The sequence below is a fragment of the Ochlerotatus camptorhynchus genome, unplaced genomic scaffold (assembly GCF_037179485.1).
Source record: "Ochlerotatus camptorhynchus isolate MF236.1 unplaced genomic scaffold, CSIRO-AGI_Acam_v1.1 ptg000403l, whole genome shotgun sequence".
NCBI lineage: Eukaryota > Metazoa > Arthropoda > Insecta > Diptera > Culicidae > Ochlerotatus > Ochlerotatus camptorhynchus.
In genome coordinates this window covers 752360-778998 of record NW_027040889.1, presented here as the reverse complement: position 1 = coordinate 778998, position 26639 = coordinate 752360, and the positions used below count along the sequence as shown (strand labels likewise).

Genomic DNA, 26639 nt, shown 5'->3' with positions numbered 1-26639 from the left:
CGCGATCGCAGTCTGCTATATTCAGTTGATCACAGTCAGAACGCACAATCTAATCGATGCTGAGGGGAATCTTTCACAACTGTCAACCCGACGAAATTACTTGTTGAAGGTCAGAAATAACTGCAGTTGTGTGGATGCGAGCGTGCACACTACTGGTAGTGTGCGGGATGATGATGTAAATGGCAGTTTCCAGTGCCCAGTGTTTAGTATTGAAATGGAGGAAAAATTGAGTTGCGCTGTTTGTTCAATGTTGAATTGAGGCTGCATCGATTGTTGCTTGCTGTCGATTCGATTGAACATAGATAGATCGTTTGACACGGTTTGAATTGCATTTTGTTGGGTTGTACCATTGTTGTCACGCAAAATTTTTCAGTGTGTTACGGTGCCGATGCAACATCGATCGATAATCAGTATTTTCTTTCCTTCTCTGTATATTTTCAGAATCAAATGTTGCTGTAGATCAGACCAACTCACAATCGTCAATCCCCGCCGCATTTTTTCTAGCTTTACCATAGTCACAAGCAAGCACCTTGAGTAAACTGTTTCAAAATAATGCACCGAAGTAGGATATACTGGCTTTGGCCAACGGTGGCCCTTTTGGCCTCCATCGCATCATCGTGGATGGCAGTTTCAGCGACACCTGTTCAAACAACGTCACAAGCTGAGGTAAGTGGAACGTGCTTCAAACCTATAGCCTCTCAATTCCTCAGTCTGAGGAAAACAGACAAGAACCGACGAACGAACGGGAAACGTGGGTAGGCATTTGTACAAGTTTTGAATCGCCGGAGATGTGAAGCTGTTAAAATTATGAATCGTGACACAAGCTCTAATTAAGATCAATTGTGATCCTCTTGCTCTCCGGAGCTGAACCGCAGTAAAGGCATTGTATTTGCTGGGTAAAAAGCGACGAATAATCTCACGATGATGATGGTTCTAGTCACGGTTAGGTGCGTTTTATCCAAAAACAAAACAGTTGATCGACCGGGATCTGGTTCTAGTTTGAGAAATTTGATGAATGGTTTCAGAGATATAATTATGCCAACAGTGATCAATTTAATTTGGCTGATCATCCTACCTATCAAGTTTGGTTTGTTTCACTGCAAACAAATGCAGTATACTCAATTTACACTGCGAAATATGACGACCTCATCATCAACTCACCATCCCAACGAAACAAAGCAAATCTGGATTTCCAGCTTGATTACCACTCCTGGTCAATCAATTGTTAAATGAACGTAAACACATCGAAGACACCCCTCGCCCCCTACCCTCTTCCACCAACAGAACAAGAAAAATGAACTCTGTACTCCAACTCCCTTGGGTGGATGAGCACTTAATTAATCTGCAAAGCTCCCGTACTTCTGCATGCAATAATTGTAAACCAACGCGGCACCGCGTTTCATTCTCGGATTCCTTGCACAAATCAAATATTTATATCCACACTCATGCCACTTAATCCATTGACGTTCATTCTACCGAAGCAGGTTCGCAAAACTCTCTTCAAAAATTTCCTCTTTGTTCTTCTTCAACCAAGGAGAGGGGACGGGTGGGAAGAATTTGTTTTCGCTGACTCCCAACTCTTGAGCGCTTTTGTTGTTCTTCCTGATGCTCAACAGGTCGATTTTGCTGCGTAATAATTGACCGTAAAACAATAACAACTCCAGCTCATGGAATTGAAGAAGGTACGTGATTCTCCACCCGGTGGACGAACGCCGCCGCTGCCGCCGATGGTACAAATTTAATTTCGTTCAATTTCAACGCAACAACGAACGGTCGGTCTAGCTTCGGTCTACGACGATCACGCGGGACAAACAAAAAACTTCTCCCAAATTACTTTTATTAAGTAGAACCATTCATCTTGCTTCTGAATCCGAATCACGATGCTCCCCGGAAAGTTGATTGAAGTTAATTACAATTATTAGCTGGATTCGGAGAAAACGCATGATTCCAAGAGGCAACTGGTTCTTTTTTTGGATCTACAATGATTCCCGGTTCTCGCTTGTTCCGCCGAGCAATTACCGACGACGATGAATAAGTTGGCGGAACTGAGAGGGAGGCGTGAACAGTGTTGAAGGGGTGACGAAGGAAATGTCTAGTTAGTGATGTTATCAATGTAAAAGGATGGATACTGACGTATGACTCACCGTCGTGTCGTCAGTCGGCGGGAATGGGGGAGCTCTCTCAGGTGTCGATTATTAGGTCTTCCGCTACGCTGCTCGTAGAGGGAACGGCCCTCGAGAATCAGCGTGAGAGCAATTACTGTAGCTTTATGATCGTCATCATTGCCGTCATCGTCTTCGCTAGGAGAAGATAGCAAAAAATAGCCCTGAACAGGTTTTGTGAGATGCAAAATGTGACCAGTGCCATGGGTGTTCTACCACAGTCACAAGGTCTACTGCCATGTGATTACCGCTGTTGTCACCCGGTAAATGGGCAAGTAAAGCCAATGACAGATTTTTTTTAAATATGAGGGCTCTGCGTATCAGAAACCTTTGCATCGTAATCACATCATCAATTTATTTAATGACATTTCATTTAAAATCCAAATTGAAATATTAGATGATGTGAATCTCTAAAAAGGATGTTACAGAGTGTTTTATGTATTGTGAGTAATTATATGTTTATGTGTTCTGATCAGGGCCACACAAAGTACCTTTCAATTGAAAATCGTCAAGCGACGACGAAGCTGTCAACCATCACTTTCAATTGAAAGTCATTCTATCTTCTCTTCGAACATATTCCCTTCAACATCAACAGAATCACTTTCGATCAGTGTTCATGCTGTTTGTTTTGGCTTGACTCTTGTTCATTTCGTCTTCCATGGTCAAATGAGCTTACTTTCGCATAGAAGCGAAGCTATTCGATCCAAATTCGCGTTGTTTTCCTGACTTCTGTTGATTGTTCACTCGCTTCATTCAAGTGCATGCACAAAAGATCTGCGCACGTGGATGTCGAATTTATCATTGTCGGGTGGTTTGTTTACCCATCAATATGGGTATTTTTGGAATCGGGGTGAAGTCTACAGATTGAAAGTTGATATGCGACGCCATTTTGAAATTTAATATGGCGGCTTCCAGTTTAAGAAAAAATGGGAAATACTGTCAAATATCCATCAATATTGGTATTTTTGGAACCAGGATGCTGTCTAGAGAATAAAAAAATAATCCAAGATGATGGCTTCCAATTTCAGAAAATCAATATAGGAATGTATGGAATCGGCATGTATTTTTGGAATCGGCATGTCATCTAGGGATTGGAAATAGATATGCAACACCATTTTGAAATGCAAGATGGTGGCCTCCGGTTCGAGAAAATGCGGAAAATACTGTCAAATACCCATCAATATGGGTATTTTTGGAATTGGAATGACGTCTAGAGAATAAAAATCGATATCCGTCGGCATTTTGAGATCCAAGATGTCGGATTCGAAGAAAAGTGGGAAATACTGTCGAATACCCATCGATGTGGGTATTTTTTAATCGGGGTCACGTTTGGAGGCTGAAAATCTATATCCTATGTCATTTTGAAATTCAAGCTGGCGGCTTTCGATTCCAGAAAACGTGGAAAATTCTGATACTGTCCCATCAATATGCGTATTGACGGCTAGAGGCTGAAAATTGATATTCGACGGCATTTTGAAATCCAAGTTCAAAGAAAAGTGGGAAATACTGTCAAATACCGATTAATGTGGATATTTTTGCAATCGGAGTGACATCTAGAGGCCAGAAATCGATGTCCAACGCCATCTTGAAATTCAAAATGGTGGCTTCCAATTTCAGAAGAAGTGTCAAATACCCTACAAATGGCGTTGAACATTGATTCAACTTCTACGCGTCGTCTTCGTTCCGAAAAGTGTTTTCTGTAACCCCATGGCCGCCATCTTTTATTCGAAAATGACGTCGAATATCGATTTTTGGCATCTACGCGTCGTCCCCATTCCAAAAATACCCATATCTTAGGGTATTTGACACTTTTCTGAAACCCGATGGCCACCACCTTGGATTCCAATATGGTGTCGGGTATCAATTTTCGGTATCTACGCGTCGTCCCCATTCCAAAAATACCCAGATCTTACGGTATTAGATACTTTTCTGAAACCCGATGACCACCATCTGGATTCCAAAATGGCGTCGAATATCGATTTTTGGCATCTACACATCGTCCCCGTTCCGAAAATACCGATATAGTAGTGTATTTGCGACTCTTCCTGAGCCCGTTGGCAGCCATCTTGGATTCCAGAATGGCCTCGTCAATTTAATTTTCGTTTAATACTACATATAATCCGGATGCCATCCCTATCGGCACCCGATATTGTACGGATACTATATTTTGATGCCTGAAGACGCGACGCGTGACAAATCGAATGAGCCCCGAATTGAAGTGAAAGAGGAAAAAACTAAGGAAGCAGTTTTCGAGTCATTCATTGCGTCAATTGAAACAAGTCTTTGCTTCAAATGAAATGAACTGATGTGCTTGACGAACGAAACAAGCCATAGTCAAGTCATGTTTGACAGGAAGAATGTTCATAGTGACTCGATAACAAGAAACACAATGATATTCACGAAAATGATATTGCTCGTAAAGAATGGATTCTGCGGAAAGTTAATTTTCTTGTCTTTGTTTCGAAAATGCAGAGACCTGGTTCTGATTTTGGAATTGATTACTTTGAGTTGCTCTTTATATCGAACAAGTGCCTTTCTCGCGTAGAACAAAAAAAATGTCGGGTTGCGTACAAGACACGACCGCAAGGTTGACGTAAGCTGTTTAGCGAACTTCTTGATATTGCAGTTTAAGTAACCTATTATTGACGCATTTCGCGCCAAATCGAATTGAGCTGGCAACACCCTCTCAGATTTCAACGAAATTTTCTGGATGTGTAGACTTTGACTAAATAGCCCTTTTTGATACTCAGTTTTTCCAAAATTTAACTAGAGTTACATTTGAGAAGGGCCAAACTTTTTCTGCCTTTTTTCAAAAAAATATTATGGAAGAATGACAACTCATACAAAAATGTATTGTATGGATGACTTTTAGAAAATTGTCCAAGTTATCAAAAAAAAAAAACTCAAAAAAATTCCATTTGAGACCTACACTGAAAAAAATCGAATTTTACAATTTAAAGCCGATTTAAAAAAAATGGCCATCTCTTACCGATAACTTCTTTATTTCAAATTTCTGATGAAAGTCATCTTCTGGAGACTTTTAAAACTCTCTAGGACGCACGTTTTATAGCAAAAGTTGTTGTCTGTATCTCTTCTAATAAAAAAGATATACCTGATTATGGTAAAAAATATAAAAAACTTAAATAGATTTTGAACGAGTTTAAACAATAACATATCTCTATTTTTTCATATTATTGAGAATAATATACGCCCTTTCAAATGCCATAAAAACTTTTTGTTTGTGTGCCCCAACCAGAGATATTAACATTTGAAAAGGGCATATTTTTAGTATAAAAACGTCAATAACTCGTGATCGGGGAGAGATATCGACAAGCTCAGTGCAGCAAAAATGTGCGCCTCCTTAAGAAATAAAAGCTTGAATTTTGCTGAGAAATTTGAAATAAGCAAACTAGAGCAAAACAACTGCTTTTTTAGAGACACCCTAGCTCAATTCAAGTAAATAGCTCTAAATCGGTCAATTTAAGATGTTAAAAATATTTCGATTTTGTAGTTACTGGAAGGGATGTGAAAATTAAATTTTCGATATCCGCTACAAATGTGACCATCAGTGTTGGAAAAATATCAAAAAATCAAAGAAAAATGCCCAAGATCACGCTTGATTTTCGTAGACAAAAATCAACAAGCAGACAGTTACGATTGATGTTGCAAGCTGTGATATCGCAGCTCGGAATAACAAGCTAACGAAACTCACCAGCAGCAAATCTCAACAAACTGTGGTGAGATTGAGTTTACTGATTTTTGCTTTAAGCCCGAATGCAACCAAAACTTCCATAACGGCTAGCAGCAGTCACTTCGTGTCTGCCATCGGTGAACAGTAAAAAGAGATAGCATACTATACTTTTTTTTCTACGAAAACAATGTGCAACGGAATGATTTTTGTGTCTAGTCCACTCTCCGCTTGATTTTTGTACGTTGTGAATAGTCTCGCTATATCAAAGGAGCTTGTAAAATCAATATCAAGCATGATATATTGTTCCAATATCACGCGTGATATTGAGAGCGTATGAGAGCGGAAAATTATAATTTGATTGCTGATTTTGCCAACACTGACCATTAAAAATTCGCAGTGCTCTTTCAATGTTTGGAGGCTGATTAGCATGCAGCGGGTTACATGTGGTGGATTACACACTACTATAAAGTCATGTACATTTCAGTTCCCTGAGACCGACACATGTAAGTGGCCCTTTTGACATAAGAATCAGTTGACAGAAACGAGAAAATCAGTTCAATCAAACGTTTTTTTCGTCATCTTGCATATGTTTCGGTTTGAGAGTACTTAATTTAAATGAAATGTAATTTCTAAGTGAGTAGAATATCTTGTTCAGCCTAATTTTTGAAGTGCAAACAACAGGGCTGTCATTTGATCACTCAATGCGCGCAATGTACTGATTTTCTGAAATAAACAAAGTGAGAATCAAGAAAACACAGAGTTTGCTTGTTTTTCACCCTGCGCAAGTGTAAAGCAGCGGAGAAGAGAAGACATACACACACCCAGAAATAACAAAAGCTCAATGTGTAGCCATCGCTCCGACTCAAAGAGCACTACTAAGTGTAGGGTTGCAAATGGGAAACCCAGAAAAAAGACAAAATTCTTCTTCATTATGCCCTTCTTCATATCCTATGCATTTAGTCGTGGTAAGCAAAGTCTGCAAAAAAAATTCAAAGAAAACATTAGCGCTTGTTGTATTATATTCGCTCCATGCGCCGCACGGAGTGTACCGCTCATTGTGCGGATCGCTTTCTCACATATTAGTTGGTAAAGAGTGTGCAAAGTAAATGTCGAGTGCTGTGAGATGCATGCACAAAGTTGTATTGCCAACGGTCTGAGGTGCATTCCAGCCCTGAAACAATAGAGATTTCTTTTGTACTGATTCTATTCGTTCTTCGTGCTTTACTGAAAAAGGTGACCAAACTAGGCTACCATATTCCAGTATTGACCTAACTTGAGCAAAATCTGATGTTTTTAGTGCGCACAGGTCCTGAAAACTGTGAAAACGTTTATAAATCCAAGCATGTTATTTGCTCTATTAATGATTTTACTATGATGGTCAATGAATGTTCGTTTTAAATCTAAAAGAACTGCTCAATCCCCAATTCTTTCACATTTTTCAACTGGCTGGTTTCCTAGACCGATTTTTATGTGTTTTGCTTTCTACTAAAAGCGATTGAACTACATTTTTGTACGTTCAGTTGTAAAAGGCTTTTGGTATACCGAACATAGAAAATGTATATTTCCTTCTGCAATATCTCAATGTCTTCTTTGTTCCTTATTCCTAACAAGAGCTTCATGTCGTCTTCATAAATAAGAATCATATATTTTTAAGGATAAAGGAAATGTCGTTGACATATAAGATAAACAGCAGAGAAATGAGACCCATTTAATCTAACTTTTTGTTGATGATTAGTTAGATAAAATTCGATCAATTTGAGATACCTGGCTCAATTTACAGTTTTTTAGCAATTTTAATAGCAGCATGCTTATGTCAATAAGATGGCAAGCATCATTAGAATGAAGTCTTTTTGATAGTGGATCGGTGCTTTTATCATTATCGTCAAATATTTTCATTTGAATTTGAGACTAATCAGAACTGGTACACCCAACCCAACCGGGGGATGTAAAATTCACTTATAATTATGTGGGATTCATCATCAGAGGATGTTAGTGGAGACCGCATGAACCGAGGATGCGATATACCTAGCTGCGGTCCAATGTAAGGAAATTGGAGACCGAAAAATGTAGAGTGTATTAGTGAGGTAAATTTGTTATGTCGAAAAAAATAGGAAACAGAATGCCGCCGACTGGACTCGAACCACGAACGTTGCGATTATCAGACCTGTGCTTTCTCCACTGCTCTCTCCACGCTTCTGAATATGGATAGCCTAAAAGCAAAGATGAAGCGGTCATTTTCTCGCATCCTCGACTTCGTATGCTTTTTCTGCTGGAGAGATTCGAGGCAAGTGTGTGCGTCGTTCTACAATGTTCTACAATGTGCGTCGTTCTACAAGCTTACTGGTATAGTCGAAAGCGTAGATAGAACACAAAATAAAAAAAGACAAAAAACACAAAACCATTGCATGGTCAATTTCTAACATTCGTTGCGATGTTCATGAACAGAGGATGATAGGAAACGGAACTAACATTCATTGTAATGGATTTTTGGTTTGCGTGTAGGGTTACCATATCATAACTCCCTTTAGTACATTTCACTTAAGCTTTTGAAAAAAAGAGGACAATGTTCATATCTCTCTATGAACATGTCAAAAGGTCCTATCTGCTTTGAACAATTCCCTGCATCGACTGTTTCTTTTAATAACCATGCATAGGCAAACACATTTCATGCTATTTTTGACACACAGTTTGATAGCAGAAGTTAATATATTGCGCTTAGAACATGCTTTTGAAGTTGAGTTATTAACGAAAGAGGAAGTCAATGAAGAGAATCGATCAATGCAGATGCCTGCAGGACCTTCTGAAATGTTAACCTGGATTTTTTTTATCATTAAAGGAGAACAATGAATTTTTATTAAACATTGTGAAAATATGTCCGCTATCACAATTTGATTTTTGTGGAAAAGAGTACAAAAGAGTACATAATTTCTTAGAATTAATGAAAACACATAGTTTAACATTAACAACATTTTTATTGTGATCAAGTATATGATTTTAAAAATACACACTCATAAAACCGTACAAAAAACTACCTTTTGTACTTGTCACTGCTTCGTAAACTATCCAACAATGTTTTGTTGTTTTCGATCATCTCATAAAATTGCATGCAATCCATCTTGTAATTGAATTTAACTATAATCAACGATTCAACAGATTTTGGCAGCAAACGGTTACGCTCATCCGACCAGTAGTTGTTCATACAGCTGAACAGGCGCTCGACGTTCGCATTCTGGCTTGGTATTGCGAAAAAAAATAATTGCGCAATCTTGAGAAGTTCCGTACTAGCACTAGGAACAACGCTTTTGAAATATTTGGTCCATTTGTGAACTGCATGTAACTTCCTGCACGGGAAAAAAAGAGTTCCCATATTCGTGAACCACAGCCGTGAACCATAGTTCACGGTGTATATTTGAGAAAATTTTGTTCTGAATAGCTGGCCGTGATTTTTAGTTCACGGTCCGTTCCCGTTTTCGGGAACGGATTTTTTTCCAAGTGAAATCCTCGTCATCGCCGCTGGATTCCAAGAATGAAGACAAATTCGACACTTGATCGAATAGCAAACTTTCGTTGATTTGGACATTTTTCTCAGAGAGGTACTCCAGTGATCCTGTGACGTCATCCCACTGCGGTAGTCTATCCAGAACCATCCATTCGAAAACTTTAAGCTCATTGAAGTGTTTCGCCCATTTATTCAGATAGTCGATGCAAGTTTTGTACACTTGCACAAAGGAATTATAAATTTTTTGGGCTGTCGATCGAGTTGAAGTAACTTTTGAGAGCCGGATAAAGATAAAGAATTCTCTCGACGGTAGGCATTAGAGAAAGCCACCTAGTGTTCGAGTGTTTCAGGACTTTCTTGTACTCGGTGTCAACAAAAGAACTGATTTTTTTCAATTCTTCTGTTCGAGAAATATCCGTAAACCTTCAAAACCAGAGCCTCAATATCTACATCCAAGCGATCAAATCCATGGCGAGCAGTATTATGCAACAGATGGGCAGGGCAACCGATCCCCACCAAATCACACTGAGTTGCTTGTTTCATGTGATAATACACGTTATTTTGCCCTGCACGATTGATGGCACCCAAATTTGTGGAGCGATTATCACCGCCAAATGCAATGCATTTGTTAAGCAAATCATGCTTCTTCAAATTTTTGGTCATGAATTCAGATATACGTACCGCTGTTTCATTCTCCAGAGACTCAAATGACAGCATTACATGTTGAATCCCCTTTGCTGGATGGAAGTACTGAACGAGCACCGGAAACATTTTGATCGACCCATGGTTGCTTGCATCGGGCATGCTCCGATGTATGGAATATTCAATTCACGCATCTCATCCAGGCACATTTTGACGAAATGTGGTCCCAATATGTCATTAACGATCGCCTCAGTTTTCGTCCTAGCACATTCAAATTTAGCAGCAACCTCTGAGTCTGGAAATACCTTCTTGTACAACTTATTTCCACAATCACAGCATTGGAAACTGTAATTGTGTTGCCCAGCATGGTAGTCCAACGTAGCCTCAGCAGCTAATACCTTCAGTTCTAAAGGTGATTTTCGCACTACAAATATTTCCGTCAACTTTTGTGATGACCCTGCTGATCTCAAATTGGAACAATGCTTCTGTGACGCCAAATGCTGTGTTAAATCCGTTCGTCCTTTGTTGGCAATTGAAATCTTCTTTTGGCAAGTTTCGCAAAACACTTTAAACTCGACGGAAGTTGGTTTGAACTGTGGAAATTCCTTCTGGAGGATGTCCGAAAACTTATTCTTCCGGCGAGACATTTCAGCACGAAGAACCTGTTCATTAAAAAGCAATTTGGAATGAGTAAATACTTATTATTTTACAAACTCTTTCACTTACCGATCTTTAAAACTATACAAGTTAAAAGTAAATATTAGATTCGGACAAATAAAAGCAAATTCACATTGATATTTCCTCGAAGACAACAACAATTTTTAACATTCAATCCGATTGGGCTGAACGTGGTAAGAACATGTCTTAATAAATGAACATTTATCTCATAAATTTGAGAGAAAATGTACTATTTTGAAAAATAATGGCGTATGTAGACTGAGATAAAATATGTTTTTTTTTTTGCTAGAAGGTATGGAGACTATAAAAAGAGTACAAACGGCATCATTTTGCAAAAAAGAATAGTACGCGCAATTTTCCGCCGGAAAAGAGTACATGTACTCTAAAAAGAATACGTGTGGTAACCCTACTGTAGACTGTTAGTAAGGAAGTAATAGTCAACATGGAAAAATAACCTGAATTGAACCACTGAGCATAAAAGTATAAATTTAATGGAAATTTGGAAAATTCATAACACAACCGGTTCGGGAATCACTAAATATTACAAGTATGGTACGTTCATCCAAACTCAACACATGCATACCATCTCCAGTTAATAAGCAGCAGATATGTATTTTGGTAAATCCAAACGAATACCAGCTGGAAAGTAATTTTATCCATTATAATTTTTTTAATAGAATCCCCAACCCCCATCGTCCAGTTATTATTAGCCCAATTTACAATTCAGTTGTCCAAACCAAACCACATTGTACCTATCCAAGCCGAAAGAAAAACGAATAGCACCCGAACAAGCTCACCAACGTTTCCATTCCCTACACGGAGGAGGAGACATTTCATTTGCCGTTTCACAAGTTCACAATGTTTGCTTATTCAACCACTCCATCAGGGAGAGGGCTGCAGAAATTGCTACTGAAAGAGGACCACACCCGCTTGAGCAAGCATGCCAGAGCGCCCGATGCGAGGGTGGTTGGCTTGGCATTTCCCAGTGCAGCCGGTGGAAATGCGAGAATAAAACATCCCAAAGACCGGAAGAGCAATTGCAATGGCGCGGGTAATTGTGACATTTAGCTGGCTCTAAAAATACTCCCCGAGCGGAATGGCTCGCGCTTTCAAGCTTATAATATACCCCGTCACGGTGTCGGTCGGTCGGTCTGAGATTAGCTCTATTGCTGGCTGCTTCTGCTGAATGCAAACAGGTGCCCGGTATGTGGTATTTTAAAGTTTCAGCGCCGTCGGTGCTGGTCTTGATAAGTTCCAGCAGGTTGCATTGAATTGCTATTTAGAAGTTCATTAGAGTGGTTAGGAATGTCTATCCTTTTCCGATTTTTAAAATACGCATACCTTGGGTTTAACCTTCGAATGCGAATCGACGCTGAAGTTCACTGGTTTGGTGTGTTTCAAGGTGAAAAGATGATTTGCTTTTCCCCAAGAAGTCGCTTGGCTGCGTACAGTTTTCATCGCTTTCTTGGGGCACTACGAAGGTGTTTTGTGTTTTGATTATTGATTTTTTATCCCTCCGTGGCTTATTTGGAGCAAAGAGTGTTAACCTCCCGTGCTGGGGGGATTTCCTTGCCGGGGAAAATGCCTAGGTCATCGCACCTATGAATTTGGAAAGAAAGCCGTTATTATCGGCTGTATGTGAAAGTTCGTTAATTAAGACTAGCTCTAGCTATAGCGACGACGACTGAAGTTGGATTAGGGTAGTCATGTTTTTCGGATTTGTTTTGTCGTCAGGTTAACGTATTTTCTCCCCACGAAAATGACAGTGAGCTCAAATGACCCATTCCACATAACGCGTGCTCCTGTCGAAATACTTCCCTGCCTTCAAGACCATTTTACAATAGACTGGCATGTACCGTCATTTGAATAGCATTGCGTGACTAGCCGATTTTCCATTGCATTGGAAGAAACAACACAGTGGATGAAAATGTTTGTATACTAGACCAGAGCCTTAAGAAAACGTTGGAGGTGGTAGACTAGGATCCATTTTGCCTCAAACCTCATGGGTTCTTGATGTTGGTTGCTGCAAGCAAATATGCGTTCAAGTTAACCCGTTTCTGTAACCCGTTGTTGGAATGTGACGTCATTCACGAGGGATTGTGGCTCGTCAGTGGATGGTGATGGGGCTCGTTGTTGGAATGATGAGTCATGGGAGTCGACCTTCTCTAGTTTCTCTGGAGCGTCGATGAGGTGAGGGTTCTGTTCAGCGGTGTCGCCAAACGAGACGGATCAATGGAACGTGATAGCAGTGGAATGAGGTTTGAGCTCGTGCGATTACTCTCTTCCGCTTGTTGTTTGAAGAACCTTTAGTTGAATAACTAGATGCTGAAGGGTTCGATGAAATTCCTCTTCTCGGGTACTTAGCGTTCGTTGAGCATTTTCACATTTGTTCTTTCTAAGGTTGTGTATGTGTGTATTCCTTCTGGCCGGCAGTGGAAGCACATTAATTTTAAGGAATATTTGAGGTGACAATTAAAAACAGCAGGGAGTTGAGAAGGTGATAGCATGTGCAGATGGAGCAATCCATATGGGAATTATTTTGCATTGGTTTGGGGTCTGGTAAAAGTCTAGTTGATGTCGGGTTTATTCAAGTTTTCGAGTGTTTCTCAATTGAAGATGATTCATACTTTCGTCGATTAATGAAGCAGATCGAAAGCATGCATCAGAAAGAGGTCCCTTTCGATCGTTGTTTTTCTAATTTTTGTCAAATATTTGTCAAATATTATAAGTTAGGATGGGGAAAGTACAGCTGTAGTTTTCATGCAAATCAGTTAGACTAGATCATTTACAAGTAGGGTAAATGACGGCTTCGGCAATACCTTATTCTATTATCGTCAGAAGGGTAAAAAACGACATTGAGAGCTCAATTGTGGTAAGTGGGTACATTGTGTTTCAGAGCATCTATTGGCCAAATTTGAGTACTCTAGGGCGATAATAGGTTAAGGTATTGCCGAAGCCGACATTTTCTTTATCAAAAATGGATTATGAAGGCTAGTTTGATGCACTTTTCAGAAGTATAACGAGAAGATGAATAGAATTGGTAACAACTACAATCTATGAACAATCTCAATTGAACCTTTGCAAATCATGAATTTTGTTATAACGTACATATTATTAAAACGTTTGATAAAAACTCATTGCCCTCATTTAATGATAAGAAAAGGAATCATTGTCTTCCTTCCCGATCAGAAAGGCATAACAAAATTATAACAACTAGAGTTATTTATTTAACAAAAAAAATTTAACAAAACGTGTTATAAACATTGGCTGGTTAGTTGTTAAAATAACAAATATCAAAACAAAAATTCGTCTAGTGGTAACAAAATTATAACAGGCTTTGATATGATTACATCAAAATTATTACAAAATTAGAAATAATCTATCGCATTCAAAAATATACATACATAACAACCGTTGTAATAAATTAGACATAATATTTTCCATATTTCTGGCAATGGTTATGCCATTAATTTTTCACATTTTTTGAATCTAAGTCTAATAATTAATTGGAATTCATCAACTGTAGGTCATTTCAATTAAATAAGATTCATTTTCCTGGCTTCTTTTTCCATAATATGCCAGAGTTCACTTCATAATGTGTGGTGCTTCATCAGCCAAAGATTTTGCAGCAGCTGGTTTTTCTTCCCGATAAATGCGGAGTTCCAACAACCGACCTGAGAGAAAAAATGGTTGTTTTAGTAATTCTGAATGAATGAATGAAACATTAAGGTTACATTTGAACCCGATACTTGGTTGCCGTCGTTCGTGGTCTTCGACATGGATTGTTAGAGGATCTTCCATCAAATCATGAGATTCCTATGGTGATGGAATTTCATTCCTTATCTGGTTCAGAAGTAATAGGCAGCCAATCTATTTCGGATCCGTTTTTCGATGACGAATCAGAAAAATCTGAATATTTTATACAAGCAGAATTCTTCACATCAAAGACATAATATTTATGGCACTGGCGTCTTCTTGCTCAATAATGACAGCACACCAACAACCTATTTTATTTTAAGATATCAAGCAGCAGATCACATAATCTTTTTTGAAATACTCAAGAGAGATAGCTGAATACAAGGCACCGGTTATTACTGAAGAAATTCGCGATATAAGCCGTTTAAACAATCTTTGATAATCATCTGAAAATCTTATCATTTCTTACTATTTATACACAGATGCCTCTAATGATCGTCACTTAGAAACAGTATACAGAATAGTGAATAAACTAATATTTTGGAATCATTAATACATATTTTATGTATGATAGTAATTATAACTGACATTGTTATAATTCTGATATGATGAGAAACTTCGCACAAGCCACTTTTCACTAATATATCAAAATATAACACACGTTGATATAAATATCGACCTTTGATATAATTCTGTTATAATTTTGTTATGACCTTCTGATCGGGTTAGTCTCCAATCCTCAAATGAAATGTTCTCCTTATCAAGTTTTTGATATGGTAACCCTATTCATACCTAATTATTGTGCAGCTTCTGAATTGGCTAGAGGAAAGTATGCGTGGAAGCTTCTGAAATTCACACCCGGACATCGATCATGGAATGATTTGGGGAGTTTATTCCAATTGACATTTTTGACGTTGGACTACGTCTGTGGTTTCTATATGGGGGTACACTTTGTGAAAACCGAAAATGGAACATGTAACCAAATTATGAAAGATTTTGAACGTTAATAACTCAGCTACCCCTGGACCAATTTGAATAGTTTTATCACAAATTGATCAGAAATATTTCTTTGCATCTGTTAGGATCAAGACTTTATCATTTTTGAAAATGTCACTATTGAAAATTGCACGAATGTGCAACTGTTGCTCTGATAATTAAAATTATCACCAATTGCCTGTGAAAAGCGATTGCCTTAACACAGATTTCAAAGTTGAATTCTATCCGGTCTCACCAAACGGTGTTGAGTGGTTGAGTGATGGTGAGTGGTGGTGATCTCCAGTACACAACGAAAGGCTGCCTGCAAGCAGGGTTGCTTCCACTCACTTGCTATAAAAAAATAATTTTCGTAATTATGCAATCATTAGATGTTATAATGATATGTTGTACTTGTAAGTAACAATAAGAGGGTGTAAAGTATGTGTTTGACTCATAAAATCTGTCAATTCCACTTTTAGAGCGTCACAATCAGCGATCTTATGATTCGTGAGCGTTCACTCAGAGTGAGCGCTCACGAGTCGTAAAATCGCTGATTGTGACGCACTGAAAGCAATATTGACAGATTTTATGTGTCAAACATATACTTCATGACCTCTTCTTGTAACTTACAAGTACTAATTAGCATTATACTAATTCATGATTTCATAATTCCGAAAAACATTGTTTTATAGCAAGTGAGTGGAAGTAACCCTGCCTGCAAGCAGCGAGCTGCAGTCCACATAAGCATCCATAGGAGGAAGAAGCCGCAGTGCTATTGATCGGAATCAGTAGCTCTTCGTGAGTTGCTGTAGGCCATCTATGTCAAGCGCGTCATACCAAAGAGTATAAACAGAGAGAACCCCGCTCAAATTCCTATTCCTACACAAAACACAAGCTCCTGCTGCAGTTAACAAATAGGATTTATGATATAAGACCACGTCGGCCTACGTCACCAGTGCGTACAACCCCATAGGGCTGTCCCTTGTAGTTTTTCCTATAATTTTTTGTCACTGTTATTGATTCCCATTTGCTACCCAGCGAGATGGCCTTGATCGCGGGTGAACTGTTGCTCGGTTGGAGCGGTTGGGTACATGTTTTTTTTTTTTTAATTTGGTTTGTTTTTTCCGTCGATCTTGTTTTCCGTGCTGAGCACCAATGCTACCGACGTGCCAGGAAGGCAGCTCCCACACCTGGACCCTACCTATCGACCCATCAACTCATGAACCGGGGACCAACGGCTTTACTTCCCATCCGAAGGAAGGCGTGATCAGAGATGTTATGCCTCAGAACATCCCGGTGGTGCCGACTGGGATTGAACCCAGACCTGCTGGGGTGAGAGGTAATCACGCTTACCACTACACCTCCGGCGCCATTGGTTGGGTACATGTGATGAGTTAAGATTTTGTTCATGTTGAAACATGATTAGTTTTGAAAATAAATTTTGCAGTCGCGATTGAGCATGCAAGCTTGGAACTTGATCGATTAGTTGTTGATATGTTGTAGTGTGCGTACGCTTCCTCCTTTACACCATAATGAGGGCTGTTTTCGAAAACTGACGGTTGTCGCGGTGGGTTGTGATGGGTTTGTTTTTGACTCGCAGCTCACTTAAGTGTTTGTAAGACATAACGGTGAGGGTCAAGTAAATGGTTCGCATGAAGATTTTTTTTAGATATGGCACTGTTCCTTGGCAGTCGTTATAGTAATTCAATATAGAAGAAGGGACAAAACCCAATATTTTCAATAATTATAAGCAGTGATGAAGAATAAGATATAGAGATTGCAAATGTCGGCCTTATTTGTAACTTTTACTATAAAACACGACTTTTAGTACTATTAAACCATAACAGGTGTTGCCCGTTAAGTTCTCTAAAAAAATTTAATTTTTGTAATTTTTTTTAGAACATTATAATTAATGCAATCTCTTGAGATTTTCATAATATTGTTAAAAAACATTTAAGCTTTATTGTTAAAAATTGTCAACCTAAAATATTATTTTTTTTTCACTGTTGGCAGCCCTTTTCTCGAAACCATTTTTTTTACCTTGCGAGACAGGGATTTTGGGGACTATTCGATCAATTTATCTGATTATTCTGTCGACGATGTTGAAAACTAATTATTAAAATCTAACATAGAATTTTTCGGATATTTTTTTTTACGTTTTGGAATTTGCATTTAAATAGCGATCATGTTTTCAACGAAAAATCGATTTTGTTTTTCGAACGCTGCCATTTTGAAAATTCTGCGAATTTAGAAAAAAAAACATGTTAGATTTTAGATATTTTAACGAAGAACTCAAAACACTTATTATATATTTTCCCCGATGTTTCAGTTTTGAAAACGCTACAGCGATCAAAACATCACCTACATATTTCTGGTTGATAATTTGTTCTATAATAAAGAAAAAACTTTTTTTTCAGAGATTTCAGGTGTCCCCGTTAAAACAGCTCACTCCCATAAACTCCCATAAACTACCAAGATAGTAAGCTAATTTGTATCTCACAGAATGCTCTCTCTCACGAGCTTAATCTTTCAACATGCCATGTATTTTGATGACACACGATTTGTGATTTCCCTGTCACAGGCTTCAGAATGGTGTTTCTGGCACTAAAATATATATTCGTTAAGATTGACATCCGAAGTCCCTCTTTCGCCAGTACCGGGATTGGGGCGCATTTTTTGTGTTGAGTATGCTTAAAAGGAGGGATTGTAGATGTGCATCTTAATACATATATAGATGTACCAGATATGTTTTGCCTTTTATCAGTTCAAAAGATCAGCACTCGGTGTGGTCGAACGGAAGTATTCTTTTCTCCAGTGTTTTCACAAGTTTTATCTCGCGCGTTGTCGAACGTTTTTTTCATTCATTTGGCATGAAAATCACCGTCCCCTCGGCAAAACATTATAAATCCGTGGCGGAGACACTGCAATTCTGGAAGGAGAATATTTCACCCACGACGTGCCGTCGACGAAGCCTTTTAAAGTCATTCTACGTGGGCTGCACGAGCTGGATGTTTTGGTTGTGGAAGAAGAGCTGAAACGCAACAACCTTCAACCCGTGAAGGTTTTCGTGATTAAACGCCACAACTAGGCGATCAAGTATCGCGACCAACTGTACCTGGTGCATTTGGTTGGCGGATCCACAAACATGAGATAGCTTCAAAGCATCCGAACGCTGCTCAGTCTCGTCGTCGAGTGGGAGCGGTACAAGCCGGTCCACCGTAAAGTGACGTAGTGTACCAGCTGCTTGAATTTCGGACATGGCGCGCGCAACTACCATATGAAATCGCGTTACTCCAAATGCGGCCAACAACATATCACTGCCCAATGCATCGTGGACATGAAGGACAAGCAGCCAACCTGTGTCAACTGCAGCAAAGCCACACATCGACCAAGCGGGCCGAATTCATCGCCAAGCGGGCCGAATTCGTCGCGGAAGAAAGCAAGCCAGCCGAGACAGCAGAAAAAGAAGCAACTACACGGAATCGATCTGGAAAATGATTTTCCATCGCTTCCTCCAACCGAAGGACGCACACCAAACCTGCCTCCCCTTCCGCTGCCCGGAAGGCAGTATAGGAATTCGACGCAAGCCGAACCAAGCAGCACTCCTCCAGGATTTTGGGGGAACCCAGCCTGGCGCTGTACCGTTGGTCCCTGCAACCGATGAGCTGACGCAGGTAATCAGTCATCTGACAACGCTTGTCAGTGAAATGCAAAAAATGACTTCTTAGAACGCCCATTCAGTGGCGAGAAAACAACCGGAAATCGTAGATTTCCTGCGCCAAAATAACATCGTATCTCAAACCGAAGGTCAACTTTAGCCTGCCAAATCACACAATTGTTAGACCGAGTTCGAGCACAGAGGGGTGATGGCGTTGCCATTGCCATCAGGAGAGGATTGGAGTTCAGGATGCTGCCTGAATTTCGTCTATCGTTCGTGGAAGCCATTGGAGTCGAGCTGGCATCGCCGGATGGTCTCATCACACTCATTGCCATCTACTGTCCTGCCCAATGTAAGGAGTCAGATGGAACAATTGATCGTCTCAAGAATGACATCCAGAAGTTGACTCGTCGGAAGGGTAAGTTTATCCTCGCCGGTGATCTCAACGCACGCCACTCGTTGTGGGGCAATGCAAGAAGTAACAAGAACGGAGCAGTGCTGGCCACGGACCTGCAGGTGGAACACTACGTGGTCCTCCATCCGGACTCGCCTACCGTCTACTCACCAGCCGGTGTCGGATCCACCCTCGACATCGTTCTCACCAACATGGCAGACGGTTGCTCTGAGCCCCGTGCCATTACCGAGCTGTCATCCGACCACCTACCGGTGGATTTCGAGTTGAACCAAACCATCAACCAACGTCAGCAGCATCGTAGGTGAAACTATCATCAAGCGAACTGGCCTCAACTCCAGCGGTTTATGGAGGATCGAGTGGTCGAAAATCCTGTGTTAACGACGACGGAAGAAATTGAAGTCGCTCTCCGATGACATAGGCGAAGCAGGATAACGGTTCATCCCGACAACCCCGGTGATATGTAAGTTTACCAACCTTGATGATGAGACCAAGCGTATAATATCTCTTAGGAATTATGTTAGAAGGCAGTTCCAAAGAACGTAAAACGTTAGTAGGAAAGTTTTATGTAAAAAATTAACAAAATTATTGCCATTAGGGTGGAAAAACTTAGGAACAGGCAGTTTGCAAAAGACCTTAGTAGTTTACCAAATTACTCTAGCGCCTTCTGGCGTTTAACAAAAGTGCTTAAAAACAAACCAATGCTAATGCCGCCTCTTAGAGTTGATAATGAGGTTCACATAACAGCCGTCGAAAAGGCGAACTCCATTTCTCAACATTTTATGGCTTCGCATTATCTGGGTCGAGATATTGTTAGCCCGATGAAGGGTCCGGTGCTTGAGAGCGTCTACCAGCTAGCTACTAAGCCGGACTGGAAATCACACTTGATGAGCTGGTGAACACCATCAAGTCGACGAAGAACATGAAGGCACCGGGTTTCGACGGACTCTTCAACATTGTCCTGAAGAATTTGGGACCGAAAGCGAATACTCTTCTGGTGAACATCTTCAATCGCTACCTGGAGGTCGGACACTTCCCAGCTGCCTGGAAACGGTTCAAAGTGATACCGAAGCCGGGAAAGGATCCTACTAACCCGTCAAGCTACCGTCCGATCAGTTTGCTTTCCTCGCTTAGCAAATTGTTCGAAAAACTCATTTACGCCAGACTCCTCGAGCACACCGAGGCGAACGACATCCTACTGGACGAGCAATTTGGATTCCGACGAGGTCACTCGACGGTGGACCAACTCAAGCGGGTCTCAAACCTCATCAATCAGGCGAAGTTGGTCTTGAAGACAACGGTCATGGCGATACTGGACATCGAAAAGGTTTTCGATAACGTGTGGCACGACGGCTTGGTGCACAAGCTTCTGCAATTTCGTTGGTGAAGATCCTCTTGGACTACCTTGACGGCAGGACATCTCAAGTATGCGTAGGCAGTGTTCTCTCGGAACCTTATGATGTACCCACTGGAGTCCCTCAAAGAAGCATCCTGGGACCCATATTGTACAATCTGTACACATCGGATCGTATCGAAGCTCCAACACGGATTGGATGCCTACACCATATATCTCACCGACTGGAAGATATGTGTGAACGCGGCCAAAACGCAAACCATTGTGTTTCCGCATAGCAACACCAACCGGCCCAAACCGTCATCAAATATAAAGGTTCTGAACGCTGAAACTGAGTGGTCACCCTAGGTACGCTACCTTTGCCTGATTCTGGACAGTAAGCTCCTCTTCCGGTCGCTCGTGGAAGACCGAGTCAAAAACGGCACCATCATGTTGAAACGTCTGTATTCGATCATTAACCGTCGCTCGAAAGCATCCACCGTCAACAAGCTGGCTGTCTATAGGCAGATTGTTGCACCTTTGCTGGAGTATGGGTCTCCGGTATGGAAGAATTGTGCTAAAGCACATCGGAATAAGCTCCAAGTCCTGCAGAACAAGTTCCTGAAGATGATTCTGAATCTGCCTCCCCTCACACGGATAGCCGACGTTGCTGGAAAATCTCGATCACACTCGACCAGAGGATGGCTGTGTTCGCCAGTTGGCACCAAACTAGGACTCTAAATTCAGAGCACGAAAAAATTAGAAATCTTTACCCATAATTTTGTAAATAGTAGGTTTAGTTAAGATTTAATGTAGTTAGGTAGAAAATTTAAAAATTTAAAATAAAACAAATGTTCACACTGTGAAATGATAAATACCAATTAGCAAAAATTAGCCAATGGCTTCCAGTAATTTTAGGAAAGAATGAATAACTAATACAATGTTAAACTATGGTAAAACAAAACAATCTGTGAAAGAAATTGTTGACTTCACTGCCCTCTGTTACCAACTAACGGAAAACAGTGTTTGCGTAATTTCCTACATATGTCACCACAAAAACAACAATAGTGACATCTGATGGCCAATAAGCCTAAAAACCATTTCCATCGATGCATTGTGAAAGGAACACACTTGAATGCCTACCAGACGGTTAATCTCTACATGATGTTGCGTGTTGATAATGTAATGTAATATAAGGGGCTCGGTTGTCTAGTCTGACCGTTTTTGCTTACTGAGCAGAAGATCTTGAGTATTATCCTTGACTCTTTTATATTATTGAATTGATAGGGTCGAATCATACGCTCATCGAAATATTGCAAATATTATTCGTGCGAATTTTGAAAAACAATGCATTATACCAAAAATACGATCGTATCGCTTATCAAGGTGAATCCTGATTCAACGAACCCAACATATGGGGACCTTTATGGGGACGCCGAAGTGAACACGGTCCAAAACACAACAATGGTAACTCTAGTTTTCCTATTTTTTTTTTAAATTAAATGATCTGACACAGATACGTCTTTTCAACTTTAGTTCGTTTTTAATTTTTATAATTATTTACAGGCCTGTTTGGAAGTTCCCACCTTGGTGGGATTGGTTTGTTTAAAATTTGAAAAGCAGACTACTTAAAGCTTCTATTTACAACTACAGCTACTATATACACCTAATCTACTATAAACAAATTGCTAATCAAAGCATGTTCAGATTGGGTACATTTTTGGATAAATTTGTTCCTTATTTCATCAATTTTTTTTTTTTTTTTCGGGAAGTTCACCTCTTGGTGGAGGTTCCTTTATTCTAGTGTCGAAAGGATGATCAAGGATCATCCTTATGACTCTGTTCTGAGCCACCAGGATCTTGTTCCTGTGAGTCTGAGCACATGATTCCCACACCGGAGCTGCGTAAAAGATCGCAGGTGCTATAATTTGATTGTAGAATCGCCACTTTGTTCACCCTTGAGAGGCGGGATCTGCGGCAAATCAGCGGATACAGACACTTAACCAAGGCGGAACACTTGACTACGGGTTTCTCTACATGCGAACGGAATAGGAGCTTTTCGCCAAACAACATCCCGAGAAACGTTACTTCGATGGACCACTCAACCCTTGTGCCATCCATGATTACAGTACACGAGGGAGTCGGTTTTAGTTTGGGAGATTGCCGATGGAGGAACATTATTGTTTGGGTTTTGGTAGCATTGATTTTGATTTTCCACGTGTTGGCATAATCAGCAAAAGCGTCAAGGCATCGTTGTTATTTCCCGAAGCATCCTTCCCTTGACGGTTATGGCGGTATCATCTGCGAACAGGAAGAACACGCAACCGTTGCCCAAGGGAGGACTGTCAGAAGTGTAGATGCTGTATAGCAAAGGGCTCAACAGACTTTCTTGCGGAACACTTGCTAAGATGGAAAATGTGTTTGCATTGCAACCATTCAACGATACCTTGAACGACCTTTGCTGGAGGTAGTTTCGGGTGATTTTTACACGATGTGGTGGAAAGATAAAGTTACAAAGCTTGTACACCAGTCCGTTGTGCCAGACATTGTCAAACGCTTTTTCAGCGTCTTACAAAGCCATGGCTGTGGCCTTGGATACAGCTTTGTTACTTCGAATGTTATTCATCACCCGAACTAGCTGGTGATTTGTGGAATGCCCTTTCCTAAACCCAAACTGTTCAGGCAGGATAATGTCTCTAATTTTCCTGATTGCAAGGTCGTGGTCGGCACCTTTATTGGTCTTTAAAATATGAAGTCACTGGAACTTGTACATTGAGAATGGCCCATTCAGTTCATTTATTGTTCAATTACCAAGTTTGAATTGCCTGTAAATCAATAAATTAATAATACAAAAATTATTTGTATAGTTTAAGGGAAAAGTGACGATTTTGGAAAGGGCTGAATTTGTGATTGCCCCTTCAATATTTTATAAATGCTGAAGGGGGGATGACAACATAAAATTAAAGTTTGCATCAGCCTTCGATCTTTCCATATAAAAAAAATTGCAATTGCTTTTCAATTATTTAAATAAAATGAATGATAATGACCAACTCAAATATGTGTTTCGATAACGAAAATTTGCTTGCGCTACTCATAGACTGAGTAAAGTTTTCCTTAATTCTCCGCAGTAAAGACTTTTCGACTATCATTAAAATCGAGAGAGATTTCATTCAGTTTATTTGTATACTCCTGGACTGAGATAAATTTTCATTGATTTTTCTCAGATTCGAGCCGATTTTTGAGCGAGGACAGTTTTACTCAGTATATGAGTAACCTACGTTCCTACGATTTTGATAAAAAAAACCACTCAATGTTGAGTTGATTTCATCGACCGTGTGGTCTTAAAGCGTCATTTTATTATTCTTCACATACTTCTGTAATATATTGGTTCAGAAAAAGGTTGGTTGTCCACTACACTCCGCTCCATGTTCTACCATTACATTTCTCGTATGAAACCCATACTTACATTTGATTTATGTTTCGCGTAACGCAGCCCTTGACAGCGAATCAAAATCATGATAAAATATAGAAACTCAAACCACCCCGGCATCAAAAAACCGATTTGATTACCCACTCACATGTGTGCTATCGCTCAATAGCATCGGCAAACTGTGACACCTGACGACGGCGACGTTTTTCACAAACAGACACTCAAACATTGCCAAAGCTGCACACCAGAGTGGAGTATAGCATAATAAAATTGAAAAAAATCTGGTCATCGATAGATTGCTGCCTAATGTTCCTGGACAGTGCAGAGGTGGGGACGAGGGGCCCGAAACTCATTTTCGTATTCCATTGTAGTACACACGGTCCAAACGGCAGTCAGGCATCGTCGGCCGGGCCCAGTCCAAATGTTTTCTCACCAAGGTTGTGAGAATAAATAATTCGCGTTCTACCTACAACAGTTCACTGACGACGACGACGACGAGCTTCTGCTGAATCGATTCTACCCTCTGACGATCTGCAGTGGCAGATAAAGTTTATTCGCCCTGTCCAGTGGCGTCAATAAAACGGCCGATGCAAGTACTGGACAAATTGGTTGGGAATTATTTTCATACTTTGCACAGTAGATTATGAGGTGAATGGAAAGTTCATAAATCGTGGCAGAGGTCGTGTGAGCGAAGAAATTATACTTTCATTGAGAAGTTCAATGTAGCTGTAAATCTATCTGGCAGTATGCTGCTGGAAGTTTGCGTAGTTGTGCTCAAAGGACAAACGGGGGGGCTCTTGTTTTGATATATTTTTATTCTACTTGCACTGGAGCGCATGCAAATTGTAAATGGAACTTTCGCTCTTTCTCATCAAGGATTTTCGGAAGGGTGAAGCTGGGAGCCGCTGGGGGTGGGTAATATTTACGAGCAATTCATTCTCGTTTGTGGCTGAGCTGAAAACTTCGAAACCGCACAATTTTGCAACCGTGACAAATTGGATTCCATTTACAGGGCTATTAGTATGGTTGAACACGTGAAATTAGTTTTAAATTTATCGTTTTTACAGACAACTGGGAAAGTTCACGCGAAGGTCTACTTACGACCGGTCACGTAATGAGGGATGCACTTGCTTTTATTCTATGAAATGAGATGACCTAGTTGCAAGTAAGGAACTGATGTCATTCGAGAATGCATCATCAACTAACTGCAAGGCAGTAAATTTTTTTTTTCGCTCATATTGCTAAATCCAGACTGCACGTATCGGGCTTTCGTGCCGTGAGAAGAACCTGTTAAGCATTCCGTTGGCCTTTGCAGGCGCCGCCAACATTGTAACGGCAACCGATGTGATGATATCTCTCAATGAACAAGCAACATTTTCGACGGAAAGGTTCACCATTTTGGCTTCAAGCAGAAAATAAGCAGGAGCCCCGTCTGAAACCATGAACTTGGCGATGATTTTTTTCCCTTCTTCATTATTCAGCAATATCCAAGTATAATCACAACATTACCAGTCATACTCAGGTATGTGACAGCTGACATGGAATTAATTTGCAATCGGTCAATTTTGCGATTCAATTTATCAATCTTATCTTCATCTAAGCAGAGAGATGCAAACGAAGATCAGCCACATTCCTGATCACATAACCCCAGCGACAGCACGTGTCATCGATTAGCGACCCCTTCACTTTGGGTGGCACCAATCGGATGTAAGCATATCTTCTTCCTATCAGCATCTAACCGATTAAAACGTATCAATTCTGGTTCTCACAAAGCGCATCTCCTGCACCTTCTGCCTGTTGCATTCCATCCCAACAGGTAGTGCGCTATTATTAGACTCTCAAATGAGTCGTGCCCGAGCTGTTATCTTGCTGCCGCTGAGAGGCCCTGGGCTCTGCTGGCTGGTAGAAAAACAATTCAAGGAAATATTACCCTCTGACCTAAGGTCGCTACTAATTACCATTTTGTTCGATCGCTAGGCTGTCCTGCCACTTGACTGTATATATATATTTATATGCAATGGCGGTAGAACGAGTGGTTTGATTTATAACGTAATGGTACACCCAACTGGGGAATGAAAGATGTTTTTAAGTTTTGCTTAAAACTTATGCAAAATATGTAATAAATCTTCTAAAACTATAATAAATTGCTGTTCGAAGTCATTGCTAACGTTTGGTTGATTCACTCCTTTCTTATGTTGGTTTAGAAAAACTCACTTGCAGGTGGATAATTTTCTGAATTCAATGCAATGTTCTTTTGAGTATAAGTCATCTGATCTGGTACCATTTGGAAGCATGTGGTGCATTTAAAAAAAACTGCCATCAATAATTTACAATACTTCCAAAGCCATAAAACATAGGAGAAATGGCTCTTATGTTGGCCTATGGATCTAACATTGGGCCCTTTGCTAAAAATCGGATATTTATTAATTTTATCTAGATGAACGCGTCATTGAGACGGTACTA

General features: G+C 40.1%; 1 protein-coding gene across 6 annotated transcripts in view; it reads left to right on the top strand.

Annotated features, from left to right (window-relative positions):
* Positions 1-26639, top strand: part of Mmp1 (Matrix metalloproteinase 1) — a 129056-nt gene that overhangs the window by 29236 nt on the left and 73181 nt on the right. For 5 of the 6 annotated variants that reach the window (XM_065233513.1, XM_065233512.1, XM_065233515.1 and 2 more), the window contains one exon: positions 442-666. In XM_065233513.1, coding sequence (XP_065089585.1) covers positions 553-666 — 114 coding nt within the window. In that variant the 5' untranslated portion in view covers positions 442-552. Of the gene's footprint in view, positions 1-17; positions 110-441; positions 667-26639 lie in introns of those variants that run through there. The other variant, XM_065233514.1, reaches the window with a different exon arrangement.